At 36.5% G+C, this 15,230-nt stretch overlaps 1 protein-coding gene across 6 annotated transcripts in view; it reads left to right on the top strand.

The window, feature by feature from the left end:
* LOC141436938 (uncharacterized) overlaps positions 1 to 15,230 on the top strand; it is a 236,978-nt gene that overhangs the window by 25,728 nt on the left and 196,020 nt on the right. Inside the window, exons 1-2 of one of the 6 annotated variants that reach the window (XM_074100079.1) lie at positions 4,530 to 4,703; positions 14,736 to 14,992. In XM_074100079.1, coding sequence (XP_073956180.1) covers positions 14,870 to 14,992 — 123 coding nt within the window. In that variant the 5' untranslated portion in view covers positions 4,530 to 4,703; positions 14,736 to 14,869. Of the gene's footprint in view, positions 1 to 1,548; positions 1,650 to 4,529; positions 4,794 to 14,715; positions 14,993 to 15,230 lie in introns of those variants that run through there. The other 5 variants (XM_074100078.1, XM_074100077.1, XM_074100075.1 and 2 more) reach the window with 5 other exon arrangements.

Below are 15,230 nucleotides of genomic sequence, written 5' to 3'. Positions count from 1 at the left end.
TATTTAAGGATACACTTTGTGTGTACGAGTTCACGCTGAGGCTTTTAGAAATTTGGTTTGTTTAAAATGCGTGTTTAAGGTAAAGGTTTAATTGCCTTTAGTCAAATTAGGATTACGACGAACCCGAAATCAGCGCATTTGAATTTGAAATCCAAATTAGAAATTCTAATTTTGGCAATACATTTATTCTAATTTTTATTTATTCGATCGCTTGCCGCATCATGCTGAGTGTGGCCCTTTTAACGCTATTTTGTTCAAATTTGTGTTTTTTTTAAAGAAAGCTCAGAAAGATCTGTTTGTTGACACCAGCAAAAACTTCGTTGATTCATTAATTATATATTGTAATAATTTTACTTACCAGCAGGGCAACAATTTTTTTTTGAAAAAAAAAAAACTGGCCCTTTGCGTGGTTCCTATCATGCAGTGTAGGGTTCCGTAGTAAGACTCTTCTCAAAGGGCCGGCAATGTTTCCGTAATATAAAACCGACTCCAAAAAATAAAAAAATAACAAAAAATGGAACCGACTACAAAACCCTGAAAATATTTTTCTAGGTAAGTAGGTACGTACTAGCTCGAAGTCGGTGCCTCAGCACGAGCCAGCAGGAGTGGGACAATTCACAATAGTCGTCTACTTCACCTACATACTATGGGTTTCAATCCCTCCTGCTGGGTCGTGCTGAGTCACGACTTCGAGCTAGTACGTACCTACTTACCTAGAAAAATATTTTCAAGGGTTTGTAGTCGGTTCCATTTTTTGTTATTTTTTTATTTTTTTGGAGTCGGTTTTTCTTTTTTTTTAAATTTTTTTTTTTTCTCACTTTTTAGTCATTTGTAGCCAAAGAACATCTCACAACTATTCCATTAAGCCCAAACACGACTTAGTTACGTTGTTTATAACAGAGTTCCGTCGCCTACCTTCTGGCTTCAGCATCAGATCAGTTCGAAAGAATCATTAACTTAAGCTTCTTCTTAGTTGCTTATCTAGGTAAGTATATTAATCATGATAATTTAAATTTAACCCGTGAAATACTTGTTATTGATAGTAGTAGTTCCGTTGGTCAAATCTGGTCTTCATCCTCAGTTCCACTTCACCAAATTATGATTTGCAAAAGCAAATGCACGAGTTACTGCTAAATATATCCAAATTACCATAGGTGTCCCTACAATATTTGAGAGTTCCCTCGATTTCCTTAAGATCCGATCATCAGATCCTAATTTTCTGCTTATGGGACCTAATTGAAAGCATTCCTAGACGAATTCAAAAAAAAAATTTGAAATCGGTTCATAAATGACGGAGTTCTGAGGTAACAAACATTAAAAAAAAAAAAAAAAAAATACAACCGAATTGATAACCTCCTCTTTTTTGAAGTCGGTTAAAAATTTAACTTACGTTATGGGTGTCCGTGGGCCGCCGTGATTGCTCTCCATGAAGTGATCCAACTACTCTTATTCCCTGTATCATATAAAAAAATCCTTGCAGATGGAGTCGCGGGCAATAGCTAGTTATATATACTTTCGTGACCTAATTCCTGATCTGTTACTTTCCAGGTGCAAAGTGATGCGTTGACATGCCGATAGCCGCGCTGTCGCACGAGACGCCTCCCGCGTCCCCCCTTCACCCTGCCACCTACGAAGAGGTGTTGGCTACCGTATGTATCAGCTATTCATTATCTCATATTAAATAATATTAATCCGGATAAGTCACGTCTTAAATCGAGTTTGGCTCAACATGTTTTGACAGTTACAACAAAAAATACGATGAAAACGTGGGTAGTTATGCGCTGGTATTAGTTTCCTCGGGTAGGCGGCTTGGCGTTGCTCCTAAAGGAAGGGCTACGATTCAGCCCGAAACACATCGAGCTTAACTTGATTTAAGACGTGAGTTATCTGGATTATTATCATTTAATATGAGTGAGTCTCACGGTAGTTTCATATTCATAATCTCTACATAGTGTAACAGAAAGTCGCTTTCCGCGTCTGTCTAATATATCCGCTAACTGCCAAATCACGCAGTTGATTTTGATGCGGTTTTCACCAGTTAGATAAATTTCCACGGTTTACGTTAGCAAATCGTTATGATATATACGACCATGTGAAGCCGCGGCGAGTTGCTAGTAATAACTAACTTATGGCTCTGAGTCAAGTGCGTCGCCAGCCGACTCATTTAGTTGATATGGAGAATAAGAAAAGTACTTTTAGGTGTAAGTGTAGGTATTTTATTGGAATCGGTGAATTCATTCGAGTTTCGGTTTCGCGTTAAGGAACGATTGATCAAGTAAGTCAAGTCTTAGAACAGGTTTGGTGGCTTTACATTTGGTAACTTTTTCAGAATCTCCAGGGGGGGGAGGAGCAGCTGCCCCTCCCTGCTCCCCCCCGGCAACGCCCTTGCTCTGAGACGTGGTCCTTGATTGTTGACCTGTTGAAGAGGCGCAAGGTCACGCAATAAATTTAAGAGAGAGCTCCGCTTGGAGTTTCTTTGCGCGATAGCGTCCGTAATACGGAAATCCGCCAAAGAACTACGGTCATCGATATAGCTCGACGAATATATAGATTGAAGTGGCAATGAGCAGAGTAAAAAAGACTTTCTGACAAGTTCCTAGCGACGCATTTTCTTGAGATGGTCTTTCCCAAGTCGCTGCTGGTATAAAAAAGTAACGTGTAGAGCCCATTGCGGCTTACTTACAGAAGGTACGAACTTAAAGAACGATTTGATTTTGAGATCGATCATTAGTCAATAAATTCAAGACACAACTGTATCAGTAAATAGTTATTTAATTAACGGCCAGATGGCCTAGTGGTTAGTGAACCTGACTACGAAGCTTGAGGTCCCGGGTTCGATTGAAAAATACGAATGTTTGTTCTCGGGTCTTGGGTGTTTAATATGTATTTAAGTATGTACATCTGCAGACACAATAGATACAGATACACACACGCACACACACGCGCACACACACGCACACACACACACACACACACACACACACACACACACACACACACACACACACACACACACACACAAACACACATACAATGCTTGCGCACTTGTAGTCTTTTTTTTATTATTTTTAATGTAATTTAGGTTTTCTGGACTAAATTAGGTTTTATTCTGTTTCTTTTGTATTGTTTCACATATTGCACTCCAGGGTCCCAAGATACAGGCTCAGCCTAGTTTGGGGTCCGCTGGGCATAACTATACTGTAAACTTGTGAATTATTAAGCAAATAAATATTTTTGTATTTTGTATTTGTATGTATCTATATCTATATAATTATATTTGTCCGTTGCTTAGTAGGTACCCATAACACAAGCTTTGCTAAGCTTACTTTGGGACTAGGTCAATTAGTGTGAATTGTCCCGTGATATTTATTTATTTATTTATTTAAGTTAACACGTATGTGTCGTTTTGACAGTTCAGAAAAGTGTGTCAATGTATTGTTGTCGTCCAATTTATACCCTATAACAACAAATAAAACGTATATTTGCAGCTTTTCGCCATACTTTATTTTTAATAAATGGCAGTAAATTTACCGTTAACGCCGACAATACTACGTAATACAAACTAAAGCACTTGTTGAAGCTATTGTAGCCGCCTTGTGCAACTCCGCCCTCTGCGCGAGTGCCCGTAAGGCGCGCCGACGTAAAGGTTCAAGCGATCATAGTGTACGCTCGTTCTTGATAGACACAGCAATGTAGACATGTTAATTGTGTTATGTTTATGTTTTTATTAACCGGCTTAAAATTTAAATGAAATTAGAATTGTTAAACCGTATTAATAACATTTATGAAAAAAAAATAGACAAAAACACGGACCACACGTCGAAGTTATCAATAAACTATTATTAACAAACAACATACATATACCTAGGTACTATCAACCAAATATGTGGTCTACCACTTATTATTATATTTTGTATTTTTTTTTCTTTAATTGTATAATATAGTTTTTAAGTCTTTTATTTGTAATTATATTATTATGAAAAAATGACTTTCTGTCAAGTTTCTTGCGGCGCATTCGTCTTGGCAATGATGGTATTTCCGAAAGCGCTGGTAGTTTAAAAAATGACGTGTAAAAGTGCCCATTGCGGCCTATTTACTGAATAAATCATTTGAATTTGAATTTTTGACCCTAAAGTTGATAATCGTTTGCATGTCTTAAAACAATAATGCCAATAGACAATAGACGTGTCTGTCAACTTGAAAGTTCGACTTTAGCGACATATTCATTTGATAGGAACTTGTTTAAAAATTGGTGGACCATTTATTTGGCTGATGGTACCAGCAAAAATATAAACTCCTCCTTTTTTGAAGTTACACAAGAAGCAATGCTAAATGATGATGAGCATACACACTTACCAATATTTAATGTCAACTAAAATACTAGTTTCAGAGTTTACATAAATTTGTAATGCTAATCAACTTATCACCTTGGCATGTGATGCTTTAAGTATTGCTGAATTCGTGTTTGGCCGCAGTAGTATCACGTATCAGTGATTGGCTGCTGTGTGAATGGTAACCGTCCATAATAAGGCAAACGGACGCACTATCCACCTGCATACAATGGTTTAGTGGCTTAGTGCAGCTCCCAGCATCCGACGTGCCGCCTCTTGCAAATAAACGACTATTACAAATTCGAATTACGAACAAAAAATAAAAGAGAATCGGGGAGTGATAAGTGTTTTGGAAGTGCAGTGCATGTGATAGTTAGTGTCAAGTGATATAGTGTGATGAAATCATCCTAATCTTAGAGTGTGCAAATTTTACACCAAAAAGGAATATTAGGGCAATCGATGGTTGTTCACTACTTCAATTTCAGTTAGGATTGAGTTTGCACCTTAAAATATTCCAACCCTTTAAAAGGACTTAATATTACTAGCTCAGTGTACAGCTACACACATTTGCTGAGTGTCTTAAGACCTTAATCTCTAACAAATATTGTCATATACAAAAACAAAAACAAACCATAAGAAATTACCATTACAAGTCAATCGACAGCCACTGAAGGATAAATAAAGTAGAGTCATCACTAATTGCTTAAATGAATGACTTGTGATTACAATATAGCCTTGAAAATACTTACCTATCGACTCAGTTAATAAAAAAAATATCCCAAAGTATATAATTGAACTAGAGGTGAGATTCTCTCACGAAGCACAAAAATTGAACTGCGTCATTATTCATTGTTCCGAAGAACCTATTAATCGAGAACAAAACCTTCTTAAGTTACAAAGGTGTCAGTATTAATGGTGTTCTCGTAATAAAATTACTCGTTGACAGTGGAAAATTTATTTTAATAATGCTTAGGTCAACGTGAGGTTGATGCCGACGTCTCTATGATTATGTCGTCAACATAGATGATCTCAGGTCCTATTAATAAACAAGTTTACCTGAATCTGACATTGTGTCCATCGATAATATTTGATTTGAATTACATCAAACACACTGTATTTTTGAAGTCCAAGTTAATGTGACCAAGATACGTAATTTGCAAAGACCAAACCTATAAATTCCATATGCGGCTTATCATCGCTTAAAATAAATACGACGATTGAGATTTGTTTTTCCTAAACAAATCATTTAAATTCTAATAAACGATATTAATATTCTGCTGCATAAAAAATCGATGGTTTTCCGTTTTTTTGTCTACGTTTTTTGTTTAAAGGAATTCAACATGATAGTAAAGTTCAAGCGTAAAACAAGCATTGGCACATTTGAAAGGTCATAACGGGCTTTTCTCTGGAAGGAAATGGAAAATAAAATCTCTCAAAGAAAAACTTTTAATCTTTAATTTAAAGACCACACAAAAAACGGCAAAAAAGAAAAAAATAACACAATAAAAAAGCGACCTTATGAAAACTGAGCAAAACATCATCCGTATTCTTAAACTTTAACAGTTAAAGGACGAAGTAAACACCTGATTATAGAACAGTACAAATCAGCTGTTACGCAACTGTTCGCAGGGCATGTTGGAGCGACAATTTAAGAATAGCCAGTTCACCTTGCCTCACCGTGGGAGTGGCATTTAATGTAAATACCATACAACTACCGCATTTCTAAACCATCGTTTATATTTTAGCAATGCTTTACTGATTTTTGGAAGGATTTAGAACATATACAGTGCAGTCACCTTGCTCTCGGGATCGCCTTGCTCTGACTCACAGTGATACGTGATATGTCCACTGGACCGGCGCCTGCGCCGTTCAATAACATGGCCCGAGTGCTGCCTTGACTGCTTTATGCTATAAGGCTTGTAGAGTGGTTACTCAACTGTTTAAACCATAGCGTGACGTAGGTAAGGGATTTGGCGGAGCCCTATAATAGGGAACATATCGACACAATATATCTTTTATCTGAGGGACTCTTGTTTTCTGGTTTAATGTGCCTAGTTAAAAACAAATGATGACCTAACTGATTTTTTCCGGACCACACAGTTTTGGGTAGTTTGATTTGTTACTATAGACAGTATAGTATAAATTTGTATAAATTTATTTGATAGTTTATATCTCAATTAATTAATTCAGACGTGAAAGACATCTAAGCACGTCATGTACAAAATACATTTGTATCGGCCAGACGTAGCAGTATTTTGTGCTTGTAGTTCATTTTGATTCTAACATCCAGCACGAATCTCGATTTCATCACATGCATTCACACACCAAGAGAAGTTATTTAGCGTCAGTATAATGTATGCCAGAAGCCATAAAATGTAGGTCTATTGCTTTACCGCAACGGTCCTTGTGTATTATTTCTACTTATTTCCACTACATTGTTTATGTTGGACAAGCCACGAAAAACAATAAACAGAATGTACGCTATAATAACGTACGCATGCTTAAAATAATTTGTTTGAATGGGTTACGTTGAAACTTAGGACATGAGCCCAAACGGAGACGTCATACGAATCGAATAAATATACATATCTGTCACTTTCGACAGAAGGCGAGGCAGCGTGCGCATTGAGATGTATTGAGATGATTGATTGACCAATCATTGATTGATTGATTGATTGATCATATTACCAATGCATTATTTTAATTATAATTATTACTTCGCTATTCACGTAAGTACTGTATTTGTCAAATAGTAATGTAATAGTAATAGTAATCTTCACGCAAATCATTTGTGTTAAAGAGGTATGACGACAATTCATCCGCTGGTCATATAATTTTGCGGAGCGTTAGGCCAATAAAATTATTAACAAGAGTGACAGAAATATAACACAAACTAATAGCGCGAGTTTCCTATAATAATATGGCACATACCTACTATGCGATTTAACTAACCACATTGATTGATTGGATTTGTTAAAACTTCACTCGGTATAATGTCAATTTTCCAGTTGACACCTGTGTATATCTTTAGTAAAGGGGTTGGTGCTATTCTACTCCGCCGCTCACCAAACAGCAAATCATCATCATTATTCTTTGTATTATTAGTTATTTGGGTGGGCCCATTTTTATCTTCTCCGATTGACTTAATGCTATACCTTATAAGGTTACGTCGAACGTTAAACAAAGCAATGCTTTAATAATGGTCACGTAACGCCGATACGTTTAATTATGCAGTGATGCATTATGTTGACGGTCCGTTCCATTAGGAGGATAAATATTTGTGGCCTTAATACGAAGCTGTAAGGTGCACATGGTTCAGTTACTCGTATATTGGTGGAATGTGTGCAATCAGTCGCATAATCTGCATTCATTTGTTCAGATCTGACTATTGTATCACCGCGAACAGGGATTGTTGCCACTAGGTGAATATTGTGATTAATAATAATATTGTGATTTCTTTCTTTTCTTTTAGATATTTATAGAAACTGTCAACTGTCAACTCTCTTTAAATACTTCTCCAATGACCCAAGAGGTTTTCTTCCGAAGTACTGCCATCGTATTGTTTACAATCAACAAAGCATCCCGCGCTAGCGAACGGCCTTGCCTGCATAGGGTCAGGCCGGTCAGCGGGCCACAATGCGCCTGCGCCACTCTCGGTTTCAAACGAAATGGTTCACTCTGAGCAGAGTCGTTCATACCTCAGAGTGAATGACTAGTTTGCTTGTGACTGCACAAAATTAAAAATAATGATTGATTTATTTATTAATCAAAATAAAAAACGGTCTAAACTAAAAAAACTAAAAAAAGGTCTCTAATCGAAGATATTTCACATTTTTTCGGCTTCCTTTCCCTAAAATAACACCCGCATGTATCATCATTTTTGCGAATAATGATCTAACTGATGGTGAATACCTACCTCATTAAAATCAGTTGCAATTAGATTAAAAAAATCTAAGCGTACTCGTACCTACAGGCGGCGGGAATCATTATAAACAACGGTTGCTTAGCAACAACGACTTAGGATATGCATATATATCCATCGATATTCTACGGAAATTGAGCAGTTTTCTGGTATAGAAAGATTTTTTTAGTGTGCCTTTTTCTTGGTCATGAATGGTTAATATGCAAAACTATTTGGAAATTAGTGGAGCTGTTAACGCACTTCTAGACAAACAAACTTACAGCGTGCAATAAAAAGATCCAACAAACATAAATACAAACAAAGTAACAAACTTTCCCTCTTAGAAATAGTGGTCACATTATAAATTACCTATTGGTGCGGTACGCAACCACGGGCGTCTACAGGAAGGTAATTTATGATGGATAAATAATTAAAGTAACAGTTTTTGTGAAGTGTTTTTGTTGAGTTTTTTCTGACTACCTGGGTTCGGTAGTTGCTACAATTTTTTTGGGGATTATTGTTGTTGTGTCGTTAATTTTTTATCTATTTGACAAACAAGGAGGGTGTTCGGACTGGATTACGTTGTAATTGTAAGTATTGATTTATTTAGAGGTTTCTCTTAGTCCTTCGCGCTTAAACCGCTGAACCAATTTACCTAGATGAAATTTGGTATGGAGATAGCTTTACAGAGTGGTCGTGGTCATACGATAGGGGAGGGCATAGGATAGTTTTTATTCTGGAAAACCAGCGTTGCTGTAGGTACAATGTACATAACGTGTGGCAACACATGCTGAATGGAGACCTTTTTTGGTGTCCTGTCGTATCACCACGTAACGTAACTTAGTTTGTATTGTTAGTTTTAGTGTTTTAGTCTTATTACTGTAGGTAAGGTGGTGGTACTGATGGAACCAAATAAAATTAATCTTTCTTTCTTTCATAGTTCCGGTGGGATAGCGATAAACAAATTTCTCGCAGACAAAGCTTAATTTCTAGATGAAGAATAATTACGACGTAACCTGAGAGAGACTTATGTCGTCAACATAAACATTATTTGCTCTGGATATTTAAGATGATTCAAGTTCATCAGTATATATGGGTTATCTTTTATCAAACTTGGTTATAACCTATGATGCAATTCTTCAGATTTGCCGCGGCACTCCCAGTGTCATTAAACATAATTGAATAAAAGTTCGGGCATCGACATTTTAGTCGAGTCAAGGTGGGACTGTAATTTTAATTTCGTTTGCCTCCGTAGTTTTGGCAGTGCCTTTATTTGGTGCGACCTTTCGAGCCAGTTTAAATAAAGCGTAAATCGCGCCGACCTAGCAACTGAAGGGAGTCCAGAACAACAATATTTTGTTTGTGGAATTTATAACACAATAAAGAATTTGAGTAAGTCTCTTGTTCAACGCGGAAGGAAAAGATTCATTATCCATTTTTAGGGTTCCGTAGTCAACTAGGAACCATTATAGTTTCGCCATGTCTGTCCGTCTGTCTGTAATTTGGCATGAATATACAAAGTGGTAAAATGAAAAAAAATAAGAAATTTTTTTTAGGGTACCTCCCATAGATACGTAAAGTAGGGGTGATTGTTTTCTCGACTAACGTGTGTGGGGTATCGTTGGATAGAGGGTCGTGGGTACGAGCCCGACTCGCACCTCTGTTTTTCGGAATCGAAGTGTGAAATTATATTTGATAATTTCCCATGATCTTCACAATGAAGGAAACATCGTGAGGAAACCTGCACACATCTGCGAAGAAATTCAATGGTGCATGTGAATATGAAGTTCTCAATCTGAAAACTGATACATTTGTTCCTGTTAGAGCTGTCGAGGTAATTTTTAAAACGTACTGTGTAGCCACTTTTAAAATTACGAGTATAATACACATATTATGCATAATATATTGTATGCATGTAAACTCTTTATTATAGCTACAAAAGAAAAGAAACAAAATACAATTGACACACTTTGAGATACTTGTACAAAGACGGTCTTATCCCTTTAAAGGATCTCAACCAAAAAACCCTTGTTAAAATAAGATAAGACAGTAATACAGTTAACGTTTGTTGTCAAACTTGTGATCTATTAGGACCACGCTCCATTACATGGCAACACCGCTGTAGCGAGATGGCAGCGATACGATTGTGTGGACCACAAGGCGATACTCCCCATTAGCGGACGACGAAATCAGTGGATGCCAACCTTTTTTTGGCAACACAATATTATGGTACATCAGCGGACCCAGGGGCGGGTCATGGAGGTCATGACCCCCATCCTTTGGCTCCTTGGCTGTGGCTATAATAACAGTAGATATTTTTCTAATTTCATTAATATTATGTATTTCCCCAACAAAAGTGAAGAACTGATTTAGTTATGACCAAAGACCACATTCTCCCTCTGGAAATAAAGCTGGTTCTGCCCTTGATATGGTAACTAGGTTCTATAAACAACCTTGAAGTCATGAATGCAAACATAAAAAGGTCTACTTTGTGCCTAATAATAGTTAAATTCGCATTAAGTAGGTATGTTTTATTGGTTTGTAAGTATGTATTATGTTATAGTTCTTACAGACCTGTGGTTGTGAACCTCTGGTCTAAATATTGTATTGTGCGCGAACTCCGTCCCAAAACACTTCATTGTTTCAAACGTAGGCTCAATATGTAGGTAGGGTTGCCAACAGAGGAGAGGAATAAAAATTGTTTTGTGTTCATTACAACTGAATTGCGTAAGTAATGCCTTACTCACTAATTTGACTAAAGTTCAAATAGCCACGGTCGCATAATGCCTAAGCTCTTTTTTATCTTGTTTTTAAAATGAATTCAAGTCGTTATGATTTTGCCCAAAAACTTCATTCCGGAATGACTAAATATTTAATGTACCTACATACGTCCAAATTTCAAAATAACTTAAGCTTGAAACATGACAGTGGCAATATTTTGTTGTCTCAAAATGCTTAAACTCTATGAAAGTGGCTAGCACTAACGACAATAGTACAACAATCCAATCACAGATCAAGTTTAACTAGACTTTTTAAGATTTAGGTATAGATATTTAGTTATTTTTAACGTAAGGTATTTTGAAATAAAGGTTTGAAGTTTCGTTGTTATGAGACTAAGACATTTAACATTCAACCACATAAAAAAAACCGGTGAGTTATTCCTTTCTTTTATTAAATGTACTATGTTGCTCAAGAGGAATTATTTTTGGTCATTCTTTTGGTTCGCATCATAAAAATACGGGATGTTTTTTTTCACATTTGAGTCGATTCGGTTTCTAGACAAAGCAAATCATTTTTAGACAATCTCTGAATGCAGTATCGTAAAGTCTCCGTCAAGCAAAAGGTTCTGTCTACAATATTTAAGGTACTAAAAAAGTTCTCTGAAGTCAGTTACCTTTTTGTTAAAACTTTTGTGAATTATTATGACAACCCTACTAGTTTCCGATATTGATGGTCGGTGGAGATAGTTCCCGATAGCCGCGGGCGCAGGGTATTTAATGCATGAATGCAAGGTCCGAGGGCTTGTTTCGTTGTTCATTACATTGACTTGTTTATGCTTTACACGCGAGCCTGGCCAAATAAACCAGAAAGTGATTTGAAGTAGAGGTGCAGTGTGCCATAAAAATAACACGCTGTGAGGTAATACATAGTAGTCCCAGGTAACTGATTCTGAAAGGCCTTGTCAAAATATTGCTTTTATTGTGGACCTTAAATATCGAAAGTATTATCTATTAGTTTTGACGTTTGTTGAACATCAACCTTTACCATTAATAACCAGAAATAATCTTAAGATTATTGCATGTTTTAAATCAGGGATTCCCAAACTATATTGAACAAGAAACAAGAAACCCCTTTTCCAACATAGACTGCTACCTTAGATACCATAGCCAAATTTGTTTAAGAAAATCTCTTTAGGTTTTTTCTTATTGATATAAAACACTTACGAATTTAAAAACTTCCAAAACCACTTTTCGTTTATAAATGTCATCCCCGGGAAACCGATTTCGACCACTTCAGTAATCCCTGTTTTCAAATGATAAAATTGCCAAACAGTTATTGAAGGACCTGGGATGTTCAGATCTTTAGTACTAATACTAACTGAATCACTGGCAAAAAATGTGCATTAGTTTTTGTTGCCCTGTAAGCATCCCTCTCTAGTTACGCCAAGCTGCAATAATTACAATAAAAATACAATACATAAAAAGACAGTTCCGGTGCATCCTCAAGCATGAGCCGTGACCGTTACAAAGCCAGTGCATCACAATGCAGCCGGCCTCGCTGCGGCGGCGCAAGGGCGCGGCCTCTGTGCGCGCGCGCACCGACAGTGACACGTGTTCTGTCACATCTGATGACTATTATGAGGCTGTGATATGCTTCAGCTTGTCATGGTAGATACCATGAAAGTTAGTTATTACATGCGATTTATAAGTTAGGTATTGGTCTGAAGAGTGTGCCAAATCCTGGCCCATACCACAAAAGTTACATTTAGAAAAGAATAAGCACTATTTCGTGAGTCCAGAATCAGCAAACTGCCGGTCTTGCGAGCGGCGCTGATCTTCCTTTGAGAACATCTGGTCATCATAGGTATATTGAAAAAAAAAAAACATTAAAATAAAGTTATTAAATCAAGATTAAATGTTTCACCAACAATTTAAGTGGCCGTAAGTGAACAAACATGAAATTTGAACTGATAATTCCTTTTTCGAAATTCCGAGACGGGGACTCCATTCTTTCACGAGCCAGCACAAGCTGGTCAATTATAATTTTAACCAACCTATACCCACTAATAAGTTTGCGAGTCACGTATAATATTTTCTTCATTTCCTTTAGGAGCTCCGTAAGTGGAAAAACTTTCCGCGTCGTTTATCAATGTGAGTGACTGGCGTCTTCGACGGATTTCATAAACAGTGGTTAGAAAAAAAATCATAATAATTTGCTTTACCTAGGTACACTAAACTTACGAGGAATTAAGAGACCAGCTAAAAGCAACTGCAAATTTTTCAGCTCTTTTAGTCGTATTACCTCATTAAAATAAAAGTTTTACTAATTTTAATGCTTGAATTTACTTCCCTGTATACTTACATAATTATACTATGACCATTTTTAACTAATATTTACGTATTTGTACAAAACTGAGGTCAGAGTGATTAAATATTCTTTTATTACACATTTTATTTAAGACGTTCTAAGAGGATTGGTTATTTGTAAAACAAATACCTTTGTTAACATTAACAGAATAAAAACCTTTTTTTTTTTGCTACTTTGGGAGCGATTATTTCCGGAAATCTTCACTTAATCAAAAAAGTTTTTGAGAAACCTTACTATATTTTCAAAAGAGCTGTCGAACTATGTGCCACACGTTGATGCGAGTTAAAAAAAACAATTTCTGTTACGTGTATGGAGTGCCCCCCCTATAAATATTTATTTTTGTATTTTAACTACAAAACTAAATAGCGGCTTTGACAAGACATCTGTAGTTCAAATTTCATTGATATAGTTTTCGAGTAAAATGCCTGTGACATACGGACGGACGGACAGACAGATAGACAGATAGACAGACAGACAGACGGACTTGACGAAACTCTAAGGGTCCGTTATTGCCATTTTGGCTCCGGAACCCTAAAAAACACGTTTGTTGTATGGGAGGCCGCCTTAAATATTTATTTTATTTTAATATAATTATTTATTTTTAAAGTGAATGTACGACATAATATACAACTAAATATTCTATGAATATTTGAAGAGCCTATTGCCGTTATTAATATCGAGCAAAAAACGTCAAAAAATAATGTTTGTTGTATTTATGTATTTATTTATTTTATTCTGTTTTTAGCATTTGTTGTTATAGCGGCAACAGAAATACACAATCTGTGAAAATTTCAATTGTTTAGCTATAACGGTTCATGAGATACAGCCTGGTGACAGACGGACGTCTGTCTGACGGACGGACAGCGAAGTCTTAGTAATAGGGTTCCGTTTTTACCCTTTAGGTACGGAGCACTAATAACCAGGTTAAGTAGGTATTTAAAAGAAATTTAAGCCGTGTACGGTAGGTAGGTATGTTATTTTTCGCTACCTACTTATATATGTCGGCGGCCGATCGTAAAATCCGCCAGATCACGAAATTCCTAGGCATATCGTGAAATGACGCCGTCACACGTTGCAGTCATATTGTCACTCAGGACGCGTTTCGAGCAATCATTATGTTTAGAAATTACAAATTATTGCCAATATCTAATAATTCCCCGTTGTATTAACGGTAGCGTTCGAATGGCTCAGCGGAAGCCGCAGTGCTCAACCAGCATACCAATACAGCATTACGTGCAAGTATTGTGTACCAAATGAAAATGTTAATCCAACCATTGACTAATTAAATAACCAAAGCCTTGATTTTCCTTCAGTCGGCTGTCGATTCAGCATTTAGTAACACGATACACTTGTGTGAATTGTTTAATTACGAATATGCGTGTAAAATTCTTGTAGAACAATAATTTTCGATGTAGGTTGCGCCACAAAACACAGGTAATGTGTATATTAAGTAGCAAGAATACAAGGATTTGCAGTTGTGTGAGTGAATAAAATCACGTGTTTTTAAACTTTAAATCCCGCTGAAAGTGTTTTTAGTGCATGAAGTTTCATGGTGACAGTTTTTTCATTAAACGACCATGGCGCCATCAAGCGGCGACCACGTGTACTTTTGCAGTTCATGGCAAGATCACCTGAACGCGCTCGGTCTCTATTTAGAGAGTTCAGCTACTCGGTAAGAGATGGCGTTAAAAGCCACATTTTTTAACGGAACAATTATTGTTTTCATGTAGTTTACAAACATGCAGAAGAACTTTGAGATAGTCAAAATTATGAAACATAAACATGTTTTAGGTTAGAAAATAAATATTAATTGCGATTAAAGAAGATTTGAAACATAAAATGTTGTTTTACGACCGGAAAATATCAATAAAGGCAACATAATTTGGTTACTTGGTTTAATGCTGTAATTT

This window comes from Choristoneura fumiferana, chromosome 17 (genome assembly GCF_025370935.1).
Source record: "Choristoneura fumiferana chromosome 17, NRCan_CFum_1, whole genome shotgun sequence".
Classification (NCBI taxonomy): Eukaryota; Metazoa; Arthropoda; class Insecta; order Lepidoptera; family Tortricidae; genus Choristoneura; species Choristoneura fumiferana.
The sequence above is the reverse complement of the archived record's forward strand: the minus strand, read 5'-3'. Positions and strand labels throughout refer to the sequence as shown.